We start from the raw sequence: 15640 nt of genomic DNA, 5'->3' as shown, positions 1-15640 counted from the left end.
AATACCGAGCTGGACAAGAACAAGGACATGTGATGTAATAAATAAGTATAAGAATAAATAAATGGCTACTGAAAATGCTATAATTTATAAGTGAGGTAGGTTGTATGTTTTGCACATATCAATTGTATTGCACATGTCCGTTTTATTGCACCTTTTAATCAATTTATCCTGTGTGAGTGTTGATAGTTGTGACAGCCCAGGGAAAGAAGCTGTTTTTCATCCTGCTAGTTCTGCAATTTAGGTTAAACAGTAAATACTTTACCTTTACTGTGTATCTGTCATACTGCTTGCATCTCAGCATCCTTATTCCTGTTATGTAAGAATATTTTCAGGTGTGGACATTAATTGTTGAGTTATTCCCTCCCCGTCTACAGGAGCAGGCATTTGACCCATACGAGACCTTGTCTCAGGATATCCTCAGCAAGGATTTCCACGAGCACTTCAACAACCTGATGGCACGGTCCACCGCCGGCCTCTACTTCCAGGTAAGATGTTCAAATCGGCCACAGACACATTTGACACGTTCGCAAAATTACCTCATAATGTTTATATCTGAGATTGTCTTGATATACCATATAAAAAGGTTTTCACATTTTGGGAAATGTCACTTGCAATCTTCAAGAATATAGTCATTTAGCCTGATTTAGTTTATTATGTTTAGCCATGCAGAGTTTGACATATTTAAAAATAAATCCTCAAATTAACATTTAAAAAAAAAAATTGAACTTTTAAATAGAACATTTCTAGAAACTTGAACATAACTGATGTGTGATTAGAAGAAATGAATCAATTCTGTTAAATAAATGGTTGATATTAAGTTACTATAAACAGTATACATTTTAGTATTAATATAATAATTTTTTTAAATATAATTTAGTATTATATTACTATTATTAGGGTGGTTTTTATGCTTTATTGGATTTTCAAGAAACGTAACCAGTACATAACTATATCAATATACAAACATACAGAGGGAAAAATGTTTTAAATTACAATATCAATTGAATAAATACAAATAAAATGATAATGGAAAAACTAAAAGAAAGGAAAAAAGCTAAATGTTTCTCCCACAGCTAATAATCACTATTATTCAACTTCTTTCCACTACACAGTCAACATAAAACAGCTGAGTGTCATTATTACTGAGTAGCTTTAAATTTGTGACTTTTAATTGCCTTGTCATGCGTTTCAAATCCATGATAATTAACCCATTGAAGCCTGGAAAGCGTTTACGTCGTTTTGTAGTATTTGTATAAGCTCTCAAATACTTTTTGAATTTCATTTCTATCTGCTACAGAGGCTGAAAAATCTATTATTTAGTAGAAGCGTTGACACTTCTGATGAATTTCCAGAAAAACTTCAGGTTTTAGGGGCTTATTTTAAAATCGCCCAGAGGTTTTACAGGAAGTTTTAGGCGTCAATGGGTTAAAGCTGCTATGTCTCCCACTCCTGACTTTTCTGCTGTTTTCAAATGTAAACTTTCTTATAAAGCACAAATGCCATAAACCTGAAAAGAAAAATAAATAGTTTGTTTTTAATATGTAGGTAGAAGTAGGTCATTTATGTGTTTACACGAAGCAAACGGTGCTCGAATATTTGTTCCTGTTTTGCTTTGAAGTGAACCTGGTGGAATTCCTCCCAATATCGTTTGAGGGCATGTCATGACATATTCAGCGTCCTGTGTACAGTTTATTCACTGCTGCCGCATTGTTTTATTTGGACATTCCTCACAAGAATAGCATTGAATTATGCTCGGTGGGGTGCAGTTTGGCAGCCTTTGAAGATGAAATATTTGCTGGTGTTTTCTCAGGCCAAAGACCGGCGAGTCGGACCGTTCACATGAAGCAGAGCTTTAAAACTCGCAACAGTATTTATTACTTTACAAGGTGGTTTTCTGCTGTCCTATTCAAGAGTTTAAACATATATCTACTTTAATTGAGGAGATGTTAATCAATCCTGCTGTACGTCATCCTGCTCTGTTAGTTTTGGAGCAAAGTAAACGCTGCTGCTGACAGCCACTCTGGACCTCAGGTTGAGGCCTCGCTGTGTTTACCCTCAAACCACCAGTATAACCCCAGTTAGATCAACACTGATGGCACTGTCCTCTGATTACCCACACCCAGTGTTTATTTTCTTATAGTCATTGTATGAGAGTGGAGGAAAGTCGCTAGAGTTAAAAATACAGTTTTATTTTTTGCACTGCATTGATAGCACCGCTGTATTCATTTAAAAACACCTTGCAGTGTTGCACTTGCTATTTATGTGAGCAGTATATAACCTAGAATATGCATGTTGTCTCAGGCTAGTTTCATTTGCCTGTCTTTGAGTACCAATATTCATTCATTTAGTTTTCTACATACAACTTATAAATCAATTTGTTGAACAACACAACATTTTCAAAACAGCAAATTTAAAGTGTATCAGTCCTTTCAGTCATTTTCAAGCAAAAATGTCGACATGTATTCGTTCCAGCTTCTCAAATATGCAGGGTTGCTGCTTTTTTTTTCTCCCGAATATCATCTTTGATTGAGTTTCGTTGGGGTTTGGACTCACAATCTGAGTAACAAATCCTGGGGTGGTTTAAGTCAAATTGTTTGAATTTAAGGTGCCAAGTTCAAATGTCTCAACTGTGAATGTTTTGTTTTTGGATTATATGATAATCCGCTGAATTTCTTAAGGTTTTGGTTTGTTGGTGGAACAAACAAGACATTTGAAGACATCAAATCTGGCTCTGGAAGTGTGACATCTTACAGACAGAAAAATAACTTGTGGAAATATTTGCCAGATGACTCGAAAGAAAAAAATAATCAGTTGCCATAGCCTAAATGTATATTTTTTAATTGTATATATTGTGGTTCTTTGCAAATCCATTTAGCTGTGTGTGTGTGTGTGTGTATGTGGTCCCAGGGGCAGATGGTGTAATCGTGCCTCTCCTCTAAACCCCTCCACCCCATCACACACCTTCCACCCCTCTTTATCAAACTGCTCCCGCCTCCGTTTCTGCACTGTTGGCTAATCTTATTTTAGCATCTCTCACTTTGTGTTTCATCTGTGACCTGACGGCTTTTCGTCTCCTCGTCTCTCCGCCATATTTGTACGTTACGTGCACACCTTCATCCGCAGCACCTGGTATTAATACGTACATGTTTGCTTTGATGCCGATCGAACCCCCGGCTGCATCATCATCGGTGCTTCTGCTCTACCTCTTCAGCTTTTGTCTCATTGCATGTACTTCATTTTTCTCACTCCGTCCTTCTTGACTTCCTCCCTCCCTCCCCACTCTCTGTCAGATAGATGTGTCTGTCGAGCACTCAGCCCCTGCACTCTGCAGCGTCTGGTATTGTGGGTAAATTACATCGCCTTTTAAAAATAGAACAGGCAGCCACACTGCGGGCCATTTTTCTCCTGGGGAGGAGGAGGAGGAGGAGGAGGAGGGATGGGGGTGGTGGTGGTGGTGGTGGAGGGGGCTGGTGGCCCAAGGCGCATTTCATGTTGAAAATAAGCTGTGAATTAAGGCCGCAAAAGACCCACAACATGGGTTCAAGCAGCCCTGTACCTCTGTGAAATGAGAACATGTTGTTCTCATAGTCGTTCTGTACCATATTCTTACTGCACCGTGTGTTTATATTTAGGCTGCTACCACAATGATACATGCTCCTGTAGAGACTCGTTTTTACATGTCATCATCTTTATTTACCTGCTAAAATCAGATGTATCAGTAGTCCTTCACATCATGCTGACATCACTGGAGCTCCTGTGATACTGGACTTTTAAGCAGATATCCAAATCAATATTTAGGAGTAACAAAATAAACATTGATCCTTTTTGTACATAAACTCTACTACTACTACTACTACTACTACTACTAATACTACTACTAATACTACTACTACTACTATAAATGCAAATTTGGTTGTTAATCCTCTAAACCCCAGGTGGATTCAGGGTATTTTGTTGCTACTGTCACATTGTACTCACTGTGGCCTTGTTTTTCCTGTATAAGTCCTGCACCTCCATAAGTGTATTTTGTGCAGTATGATACAGTTGTGGTGCCACGTTAAATTCAATTTCTTATGAGAATCTATTTTAACAAAAAAGGGGGAAAAAAACTGTTTTACAATTTTACAGCCTTTGCTTGCAACCTATCTTGTCCTCTCCTCTCTGCTCTGTGTAAACAGCCTGCAGTTCAGTTGAAATTTCAATGAATTTTTGTCGCATGACTGGTCTCAGCCGAGTTATAAACAGTTTATTTTTGGGTTTTTGGGAGACTTGTAGGATAAAGTGATTATAATGACACTATTTAAAGCTCAGATTTACTTATTTTTCCTGAGGGAAGCTTTTGTTGCACATGATTAGTTCAAGGACCGTTGGAAATTAGAAAATTTGACAACAATTTCTGTTTATAGTTTGTAGCTATGATAAATGGATTAATTTGGGGGGGGGGGGGGAGAAAATAAGCGAGCAAAGATTATTTCTCCGTTGGCTTAAGATCAAGACGTCCAACGAGCAAAATCCTTCATCTGGTAAATATAAATAGTTAAAAACAGCCAGTAAAATGTGGTTAAAACCAGATAAAAAGTTTAATAATGAGAGCTTCTGGCAGACAACCAGTGCACAAAGGGGATGTGATGCCACTGATAGCCGACCAATGAAACAGTCCGTTACCTTGATTAAAATGACAGATTTCTTTAGGTTTCAACATTGTGATAAACATTTGGGATAATATAGGTTCAACAGCAGATAAAAGTGTCATACCTTTATAAGCGTAGCACCAGTATTGCACCCAATGAGGCTAAATACGTGGTGCTGATTGTGATGCATCTAAATGTGTAGCCCTAATGCAGGCAGACAATTTGTAAACCTGCAGGATGCTGACATATCAATAACATGATCTAAACTTAGGTCATTGTTCCCCCGGCTGTCCATCAGTGTGCGTCAGGCAGCTGATGCCTTTTCTTTTCCATGCACACGGACCCTCTTCATCTCCTCCCCTCCCCACACAGACAGTGTGGCCGCTGCTGTGGAGTCTGAGTAGTAGCATATTGATTCTGAGTCGTCTATCAGGGGAACGGGAGATTTAAATGGATACTATGACGGCCTCCTCTCCGGTTACCCTGAAGCCTTTACTCGGTCAACCGCTTCTCCCTCCCTCCATCCTCCATCAGTCATCACGCTGCAGCCTCTTCACTCTCATTTATATTCTACTGAAGCCTACACCTTTTAATTCCACTAACACCCCTTTTTACAGTTCTGAATTGCTGTATTTTGTTATTTTACATATTTATAATATATTTTTGCATCATTTATCATTGTGCCTGACGGATAAAATCATGTTTTACTGAATTGCATCATGGTAGCAATTCAAACTAACAAAAAACTAGATGCGCATTTAAAATGAGATCTGCTGAGGCCGCAACACACAAGCTGTAGACAGGTTTAAACACATACGGTCCTCTAACTTATAATTATTTGGAAGTGAAAATGAAAGTTAGAAGTTTCATGTGAATTGGTATGTTGTTGTTGCTGTTTTTTCCATTGCTGGTTGTGTCTTGGATGAGCAAAGACATTTTTTTTTTAAGCTTTTGGGAGAAAAAACAATTATTTTTTACATGTTTTTTTTAATTTATAAATGACAATTCTGCTCACTAAGAGAGCACAGAACTCCGCCAAGACCAAATGCTCTATGTCACCATGTTAATAAAAGTGAAAAGTAATTTGTGTGATTCAGATCCAGACCCAGACAGGATCCAGCGATTCACTTCAAAATTTAATGGGATCTTCCTTAACCCATGCTTCAGCCTTCCTCATAGTTTAATTAAAACCAGGCCAGTAGTTTTTCTGCAATTCTGACAAACAGAAAAATCTTTAAAAAAAGAAATTGTCGAGCAAACAAACATAACCTCCAATGGGTTGTGGAGTGATTCATCACTCACAGTTCCTTTGTGTCTTTCTGTCTCCAGTCAGTTGCAGAAGGCTTCAAAGAAGCTGTCCAGTATGTCCTTCCACAGCTGATGATGGTCCCAGTATACCACTGTATGCACTACTTTGAGCTTCTTCAGGTAAGTCCTGACACATTTCTAATTAAACATGACACATGTTTCACTGTGGTTTCAGTTTTTCTAGATACTTTCTTACATTATTTTTCTTTTTTTGGTTTGTTTTTGTTTTATTTTTAAAGTAACACAGCAACACGTGTGCTGTCCCTGCTACAACATATCACTAACTGTGTTTGCATTAGTATCTTACTGTATTTTTTTTAATGCATTTTTGCATTTAAAAACCTGAATGGAAAATGTGATGATAAGATAAAAAGTTTTTACACTTACTTGAATAGTTTTCTTACTTGAAGTAGTTTTCAAATAAATTCTGCCTTAGTGAACATTGAACCAACCCAGATAATATATTACTTTGTCGTCATCTCTGGACAGCATGAGAAAAGGCCAGCACTAGCTGATGTCAAAGAACAAATAAACATATTTGACCAAATTCCTGAAGACTTTTTTCCATTTTTGTTTCCAGTTTGCAACCTTTACTTCTTCTTCCCTGTTAACTGGCGGATCACAGCCAATAGATACCTAATTCACTTATTCGTTAAATTCAAATTTCAAAAGTTTGCTTAAGATTTTCTTGACATTTGAATGGAAACACAGCTACTATTTCGGCCATGAAAAACATCTATGGTAGGCTTATTTGTTACGTAGTATAGTAACCTTTCTGATGTGTGTATTCTGTTAATTTTACAGCAACTTCAGGAGCGCAGTCAAGACCAAGATGACAGAGAATGTCTGAAACAGGCGATCACAGCGTTGCTTAACCTTCAGTGTAGCGTGGAGCGCATCTATGCCAAGCACCAGCCTCGCCGCAAACCCGGGTACACCTCCTCTACTAGTTGTTGTTATAATTAATATTCATTTGCTCATTATGTCCAGATGTTATTAGTTAGTCAGTTGCATCCAGCAGCTGCAGGGGCACAGACCGGTGTTAGATGTGATGTTTCAGTGGTTTAACTTATGTCTTGAACTCTTTAGTTTTCTGACTCCAAACTTCACTCCTCCTTCACAGTGAGCCCATGTACCGCCTGTACAGCAGGCAGGTTCGTAGCAAACAACTAGCCATCAAACGCATGAACGAGATTCAGAAGAGCATCGACGGCTGGGAGGGAAAAGACATCGGTCAGTGCTGCAGCGAGTTCATCCTGGAGGGGCCGCTTCTACGAGCCGGCGCCAAGCACGAGAGACACAACTTCCTTTTTGACGGCCTGATGATAAGCTGCAAGGCCAATCAGAGTTCACGGCTCCCGGGTGCGGGCAGCGGTGCAGAGTACCGTCTGAAGGAGAAGTTCGTGCTGAGGAAGATCCGCATCGTGGATCGCGAGGACTCTGCAGAGCTGCGGCACGCCTTTGAACTGATAGGAAAAGATGAAAACTGCGCAGTTTTCTGTGCACGGACAGCAGAGGATAAGGCGGCGTGGATGGCAGGGCTGGTCACTCTGCAGTACCGCTCCACTTTGGACCGCATGTTGGACACAGTGCTGCAGCACGAGGAGCAGGCGCATCCTCTAAGACTGCCCTCCCCGGACGTTTACCGCTTTGCTGTGCAGGACTCTGAGGAGAATATTGTGTTTGAGGACAAAGTGCAGAGCAAAACAGGCATCCCCATCATCAAGGCGGGCACAGTGGTCAAGCTCATAGAGAGGCTCACCTACCACATGTATGCTGGTAAGCTGCTGGAACGGAAGAAAACTTTTAAAATACCTGCAGAGATGCATTGTGATGTTGATCGGTTGTTATCTAATCTCTCTCATCTGTTTGTAGATCCTAACTTTGTGCGCACGTTTCTTACCACATACCGGTCATTCTGCAAACCACAAGAGCTTCTCACCCTGCTGATAGACAGGTACGCTTTAACCACAACAGTGTTTTCATCGCTGTGGTTCTTTAATGTATTACTGTCTGAGCCATAAGAACAATCTGTCCTCACTTGGAGAAAATACCTATCAGTTATGTGGTGTTCTGGGTGAAATATCATGTATCTGATCATTATTTTTCTCAGGATTGAGATCCCTGAGCCAGAACCGACTGAGGAGGACCGACAGGCTCTCTGGAACGGCGATCAGCCAATGGCGGCCGAGCTCCAGAGATTCAGGAAGGAATATGTGCAGCCAGTCCAACTCAGGTACGAGAGTTTAATCTGACTCAGATGGGTTTCCTGTTAGGCTTCCCAAAGACGAAGAGAAATTACTGCAAGAATAGTAAAAAAAAAAAAGGAAAAAAATCCCACTTTGATTACACAAACCAAGGCAAAGTTTTTGTATTATGCAAAAGTTAAAGCACCACAAATAGGCACCACAAAACAAGAAGTAAAATACAAGAGCATAAGATTCATTGCTTTGCTAATCTTAAATCTGAGGTGGTCAACCTGAACTGTGTGATCAAACGGTCTCTGAAGGTTAAGATCAAACTTTTATAGGTGGAATTAGACAGTTATATAATAATGTTTTTGGTATAAAAATAGTTTTCCCTTGAAATTCTAAATTTAAACTTTGTTTTTTTGCATCTGTAGCTGCTTTCTTTTATTTCCTGACAAGGCCCTTTCAAAGTGCTACAAAAGGTTTGGTGCCTTTGTCTCCTGCTGGTGCTGTTGTTGTTGTTTGGCTCCTTTACACTCTCCTGTTAAGGCCTGAACATTCTCAGTGAGCCACAGAATTACTTTTGTATTAGACTTTGTGTCCTTATAAGGAGGAACAGAGTTAGGAATAGTCCCGTAAGTCCCATTAAAAACGGAGAGCTGCTGTAGTTCAGAGCAGCTGCAATAAAATCCTTTAAACTTTAGTCATAGTTAGAACAGTTAAAACACAAGTGGGCACTTAGTATATAGTATAATACACGTAATGAACAGAAGACTAATACTATGTATTTTGTGAAGCATCAAAAGATTGCTTTTAGGTTTGTTAACATCCCAAACAAACATCCATTATAAACACCTTTAATAAGAATCTTCCAGTGTTTGAGTATATAGTAGATTAACAAAAATGAAAGGAAACTGTCTTGGTGTTTGGGTGGTCAATTGTTATAAACATTGAAATGTGGTCCAACAGTTTACTTTAAATCCAGGACACTTAAAGTAGGTGAAAATCCCTCTTCAGATGCACCTTTTGTCCTTTAAAGCTCAAAAACCTTCCTGCTGTTTCTATTTTTAAATAGCCACTTTTTAAAAAAGTTAAGAGACACAAGTGAAGAATACACACTGACTAAATGGACTTTGTTGGCTTAATGTCTCTATTCTGTCACCTCTTTGTCAGGTAATATCCTATTACTTGGATTTTTTTGGTGGATATATTCTACAAATTGGGTGGTAAACTTTTCTCTGCCCTTGTTTTCTGTCTGCCTTCTTCACGTCAGACAAAGGCTGTAAAAAGTAAAACCGATACTTAGATACTTTTTCAATACCACATATTTGAAAAGATCTCCATTAGTTATACATTTGATAGGCCTGAAAGCACTGAAGCTATTAAAAAAATATCCGCCCTTTCCCCCTGTGGTATCTAATGGTATTGAATATCAACTATACCAACTTTTAAATGCCAAAACATAATCTTAAATAGCCTCTGATTTTGGGTGGTAAAAGTATACCCACAGGATGAAAATTTTTACATTTTTGTTGTCAGTTGTACATAAATGAAAAAATATCAGAGTGATGTTTTTCTGAAGACTTTTCTAAATACTTTCAATAAAAAGTATATGAAATATACATGCATATAAACTGTAAACGTGTCTTTGCTTCACAGGGTTCTCAACGTTTTCCGTCAGTGGGTCGAACATCATTTCTACGACTTTGATAACGATCCAGAGCTGAGAAGTCGATTAGAGGAGTACATCACCAGCAAGATTCAGCTGCGAGGTCAGAACAGCAAACACTTTGTTTCTCTCATTACCTAAAAATAGACAATCAGTGCTGAAGTTTCACTAACAGCTGAACATTAACAGCCTTTTAAAGCATTATCTCCTCACTAGCTAAAGCATAGTTTGCAAATATAATAACTGCAGTGTAATTCTTCATTAGAGTAAATGTAATTATTGCTGTTATTTTAGGTCATCTTTGACTTGGATGAACACAGTGACAGAGGATTTTACTTTAAGCTAGGGGTCTCAAACTCAAATTACCTGGGGGCCGCTGGAGGCAGTATCAAAATGACCAAAAAAAGACACAAAATGACAGAAAAAAAAAAAATTACTTAAAAAAGACACAAAATGACAGAAAAATACACAGAATTACCAAAAAAGACACAAAATGACAGAAAAAAAACTAAGTGACTTAAAGAAGAAACAAAATGACCAGAAAAAAGACACAGAATTACCAAATAAGACACAAAATGATTTAAAAAAGACACAATTATTTTAAAAAGACACAAAATTATTTTTAAAAAGTAATTAAAGGGACCTTCCACACGCAACACGGTTATGTGCCATTCATATAAAACTCACATTAAACTTTCATATCAAGGTCGGGGCCACAAAATATCGTCAAGAGGGCCGCAATTGGCCGCGAGTTTGAGACCTATGCTTTAACCTCTACCTGCAATATGAAATTTGTGTTTTTCGAGAGACTAATATATTTTACTTTTTTTTTTTTTTTAGGAAAGTCTATGAGAAAGTGGGTTGAGTCCATCAATAAGATCATCAAGAGGAAGCTGCAGACGCAGTCAAACGGTGTCAGCCACAACATCACCTTCGAGAGCCCGCCTCCTCCCATCGAGTGGCACATCTGCAGAGCGGGCCAAACGGACTTGTTTGAGCTCATGACCCTTCACCCGATAGAGATCGCCCGCCAGCTGACTCTGCTGGAGTCAGAGCTCTACAGGTGAGTCACTATGACCGAGCAGTGGATGAAGACTAGACTAGAGGAGACAGGGAAAGTATCACAGTTTTTTTTTGTTTACTTGCCTGCCTAAAAAATAAAACGCCCACTTCCTCCACAGAGCTGTCCGGCCGTCTGAGCTGGTCGGCAGCGTCTGGACCAAAGAGGACAAAGAAAAGAACTCGCCCAACTTGCTCCGCATGATCCGCCACACCACCAACCTCACTCTGTGGTTCGAGAAGTGAGTCTCAGAGGAAAATCCAGAGGAGATTTTAAAGTCTTGGTAAACAAACAGACACCGGTAACCGTGTTTGTGTCTGTTGTTCTCAGGTGTATTGTAGAGACGATGAACCTGGAGGAGAGGGTGGCGGTGTTATCGCGGGTCATCGAGATTCTCCAGGTTTTCCAGGAGCTCAACAACTTCAACGGTGTGCTGGAGGTGGTCAGTGCCATCAACTCTGTCCCCGTCTACAGGCTCGACCACACCTTTGAGGTGAGTTTAAACTGTTAAGTCAGCCACAAGAAAAACTCAAAATCACTTAATGATTAAAAAAAAATATTGCAGCCATTCTACATGTATTTTCACTGTATGGTAACCTTCTACTAAACCAATAAACCTCTAAAGATGGACAAGAAAATTCCACCAAAGAGTCGAAGAGACTTAAAGTTAATAGACACACTTGGAGCTGAAATTCATTAAATACCTGGAAACAAAAAAATGAGATTCAATTGATGAAAAATAGCGATACAACCTTGCTACTCTAAGATCCTTTCTACAGTTCAAGTGGAGAAAAAAAATGTATATTTGAACTGACTTGAAAGTCCTAATATCTTAGACTAAATTGGTTGGTTTATCCTCTATATATGAAATCTAAAGATCTGTAGTTGGAGAGAAGTGATTTTACAAAGTGTTTCACATTCAGAATAAATTAAACCATCATTAATAGGGAGATGAGGGCTCAAATTTAAATAAAACGTTATGATATCCATCACTCATCTAATTTAAATTAATTTAATGACACAATCAACGAAACTGGCAACAACCTAAAGAAATAGTCCCTGTCTCTGGACTGATATTTAATCTAAACCTTATCACATCACCTGCAGCTCTTTATAAATACCACTTTATGGGTGGGAAAAGGCATGTGCAGGGTATTTGTGCGTACATGTCTTTCATACATCTGACCCCTGATGTTAATTGTTTTGACTAGCATTTAATCTAATACTGGACTGATGGCCAGACCATAATTTATGGAAGTTTAACTCCCTCCTTCACACTCAGGCAATACCAGAGAGGAAAAAGAAAATCCTGGAAGAAGCTGTGGAACTGAGCCAGGACCACTTCAAGAAATACTTGCTCAAACTCAAGTCAATAAACCCACCCTGTGTGCCTTTCTTTGGTAAGTCTTCTGCAGTGTTACTATGGAACCACTACAAGTGAGGAATGAAATGAACTGAGAAGAATTTATATGCATAAACAACATTTTCAGTCACCATTATTTCTTACAAAATCAGCAAAGTTTTACATTTCTATATGGCTGCATTTCAAACCATGTTCTTCTTCTGACCACAATCATATTTACTTTACCATTATCTAGGTATCTATTTAACCAACATCCTGAAGACAGAGGAGGGTAACCCAGACTTCCTCAAACGCCACGGCAAGGAGCTGATCAACTTCAGCAAGAGGAGGAAAGTGGCTGAAATCACAGGAGAGATCCAGCAGTATCAGAACCAGCCATACTGTCTGAAGGTGGAGCACGAAATCAGGGTGAGCGCTCTTACAATGCTGACTTTTAGTCTTTCAACATGTTTTAAGGACCCTGGACTCAAAACCTTTTTTTATTTGTTGTTGTTGCACAGAGGTTCTTCGAGAACCTGAACCCGATGGGCAACAGGAGTGAGAAAGAGTTCGCTGACTACCTGTTCAAAATGTCTCTGGATATTGAGCCACGGAACTGCAGGCAGGCTCCCCGATTTGTAAGTATCCAGACTGAAGGGTTTTAGTTGTAATGAAGTTTTTTTGCTTCAGTTCAGTGCCCTGTTTTAATCCCAAATTACGGTGGCCCTGAGAGCTCACAGCAACTGCAACTTAAGAAAACATGCAAATACACAAAACACAAGCAAATTGAGAAAACATCTTCAGCAATTTGACAACCTGAGCGCAGCATTTAGAAAACTTGCTGCAAAGACCACAACACAATAAGAAAAAGCGCTGCAAGTAGACCACAACACAACAGAAGTGTTTCCAGAGGACACTTAAAAGTGATGCACACGCCTGGACACGCTTGTGATATTATCAGGTTATTTTAAGATAATGATAATTTCATGTTATAACGTTAGCCGGCAATTGATAGCGTGCTAGCGCTAGCGGGCAATCGATAGCGTGCTAGCACTAGCCGGCGACCGATAGCGGGTTATCGTTAGCGGCCTAGCAAGACCAACATCAACTCAGTGCCCTTGAGAGAGACCAACTAAAATGTGTATCATTCATTTATTTGATTTGTTTTACTGCAATGTGATTGATACGGGCTAGTGGGCTCTATATCACGTTATAACATGAAAATATAATTTTCATGAAATAACGTGAAATTACCATTATCTTGAAATAACGTGATAAAATCACATGTGTGTCCAGACATGTGCATCACTTTTAAGTGTCTTCTGGAAACACATCTGTTGTGTTGTGGTCTTTGCAGCGTTTTCTAAATGCTGCGCTTGTGTCGTCAAATTGATGAAGATGTTTTCTCAATTTGCTTATGTTTTGTGTATTTGCATGTGTTTTCTTAAGTTGCAGCACTGTGAGCTCTCAGGGCCACCGTACCAAACAGGGCCTGCAAGATATCAGGAAACATGCTTAACACTGTTAAATATCGCAATAACAAAACTAATTGTGATAAACAAACAGATACTAAAGTGTGCTCAGTTTCTGCTGCTTCAGTATCTCTCATTGTTGAATTTCTGCATCTCCCCCTTCAGCCCAGGAAGACCATGTACAATCTGAAATCCCCGGGGATCCGGCCTGTGCGAACGTCTACCTCTGGCACCCTGAAGGGCCTCCCCGTCCCCCTGGAGAGGGAGCCCCCGCATAAGATCACCTTCCGGAGTATCGCCGAGACGGAGCCGGAGACGCCGGCGTCCGTCTCGGTGCCCACCTCCCCGAATACGCCGACCCCTCCACAGTCCGCCTCCTCCGAACTCAGCTCAGTCTTCACGGAGCCCGACCTCAGCAGCTCCTACAGCGGTGAGATCAGCTGTCGCTTGAAATTCAGCAGAAATGCCACTTTTGTTCCTCTTCTTGAAAAAACGTGTTTGAACTTGTTTTTTCAAGAGAAAGGAAGTTTCTCAACATTTCTGTGGAAATCAGTTAATGACCAAATTAGTATTTTGTGTACAGTGTTTTACAGAAAATTGCATTGCATGAATTTCAGCTGTAATGGACTCTGCTGACATTTCACTTGATACTGTTTTTAAAATTCAAAGGAGTAAACTTTAACTGTTAAGTGGACAGTCCTATTTCTGAGCAACTATCTGCATTTGGGCATTATCTGCATTTAATTGGCACCTTTTGATAATGTATGTTAAATGAATGTTAAAGTAATTTTATGCAATAATGTCAGAAAAATGATCAACCTCTCAAATATGGAGATTTCCTGCTCTTCTGTGTTTCATGGCATTTTAAATTGAACATTTCTGGGTTTTGGACCGACACTCAAAGACATCACCTTGGACTTTGAGAAACATTTTTCACTGTTTTCTGACATTTTATAGACCACCAATAATCAATTAATCTCAAAATCTGAAGATTATTTAATAATGAAACTAATTGCTCTGATTGGTTCAATCAAGAGATCTGTGGTCTGTACAAAAGTAGAGAAAATGAAAAATAAAGCTTTAAACGCGTGCAAAAGGTAAAAGCATGCACCTTTCCTGTGAAATCAATCTTCTTCTCCCTCTTTAAATTTTATAGGTAGCAACTCCATATTTGCTCCTGTTCTTCTGCCACCTTCAAGTGAGTGGGGGCTTTTCTGTTTTCAATTAAGTCATTTTTACCTGATTGTTTTCTGCCTGACTGTCTGATGATGAATCATTCTTAGACTTGTGTAATCACCGTGTGATCGGTGTGCTGTGATACTTAGCATGACCTGTACTTGTTCTTTCCTCTTTCCCAGAGTTTCAGTCTGTGTCTTGTGGCAGCCTCAACCAGCTCGGGGAGGAGCTGCTGAAGCCGCCGCCTCTGCCTCCACGAAGGAAAGATGCGATGTCTGAAGCTAAAGTAAGAGCAGGATATTATTTCCCAACAAATATACCCCTAATAACAACACCTTGAATCAGTTTAAAAAGTGCAAAAGTCATACTGTGCTTTAAGGTGACAACTTGAAGTAGAGCCTTATTTTAGGGTGTGTTTGGCATTTAAAATATATCAGTAACTGGCCAATATTTCAATATTTAATTTACTTAAACTTTCCTGCATAATAACACCGCCTATGCTCATAAATTACACAACTGACTTACTATTAAAGACTATATTTTTGACTCAGACCTCGCCCATACAGTGAAACATGGATTTGTCAATCCAGCAATGTTTTTGGTCTTAGTCCTGTGTAAAATGCCCTTGTTAGTGTAACGTTGGTCATTTATTAAAATTTGCAATATTTTGCAGCAAAGCTACAATCATGCAAACAATTTTTGTTTATTTGGCCTTTGACAATTTTTGCGCCTCCTGTGATTTGGACTAGTTCATGCTATATTGCTAAATGACATGTAATGTAATGTAATGCTG

The 15640-nt window shown here is 39.3% G+C and overlaps 1 protein-coding gene across 2 annotated transcripts in view; it reads left to right on the top strand.

Annotated features, from left to right (window-relative positions):
• Positions 1-15640, top strand: part of sos2 (son of sevenless homolog 2 (Drosophila)) — a 42092-nt gene that overhangs the window by 23085 nt on the left and 3367 nt on the right. Inside the window, exons 7-22 of one of the 2 annotated variants that reach the window (XM_059352955.1) lie at positions 375-485; positions 5961-6059; positions 6744-6871; positions 7063-7718; positions 7815-7896; positions 8053-8175; positions 9788-9900; positions 10638-10860; positions 10979-11098; positions 11188-11350; positions 12140-12257; positions 12456-12628; positions 12721-12837; positions 13837-14101; positions 14828-14869; positions 15030-15133. In XM_059352955.1, the coding sequence (XP_059208938.1) occupies positions 375-485; positions 5961-6059; positions 6744-6871; positions 7063-7718; positions 7815-7896; positions 8053-8175; positions 9788-9900; positions 10638-10860; positions 10979-11098; positions 11188-11350; positions 12140-12257; positions 12456-12628; positions 12721-12837; positions 13837-14101; positions 14828-14869; positions 15030-15133 (2637 nt within the window). The remainder of the gene's footprint in view (positions 1-374; positions 486-5960; positions 6060-6743; positions 6872-7062; positions 7719-7814; positions 7897-8052; positions 8176-9787; positions 9901-10637; positions 10861-10978; positions 11099-11187; positions 11351-12139; positions 12258-12455; positions 12629-12720; positions 12838-13836; positions 14102-14827; positions 14870-15029; positions 15134-15640) is intronic. The other variant, XM_059352956.1, reaches the window with a different exon arrangement.

This window comes from Centropristis striata, chromosome 16 (genome assembly GCF_030273125.1).
Source record: "Centropristis striata isolate RG_2023a ecotype Rhode Island chromosome 16, C.striata_1.0, whole genome shotgun sequence".
NCBI classification, from domain to species: domain Eukaryota; kingdom Metazoa; phylum Chordata; class Actinopteri; order Perciformes; family Serranidae; genus Centropristis; species Centropristis striata.
Note: the sequence above shows the minus strand (reverse complement) of the source record. Positions and strands in the feature narration are given on the sequence as shown.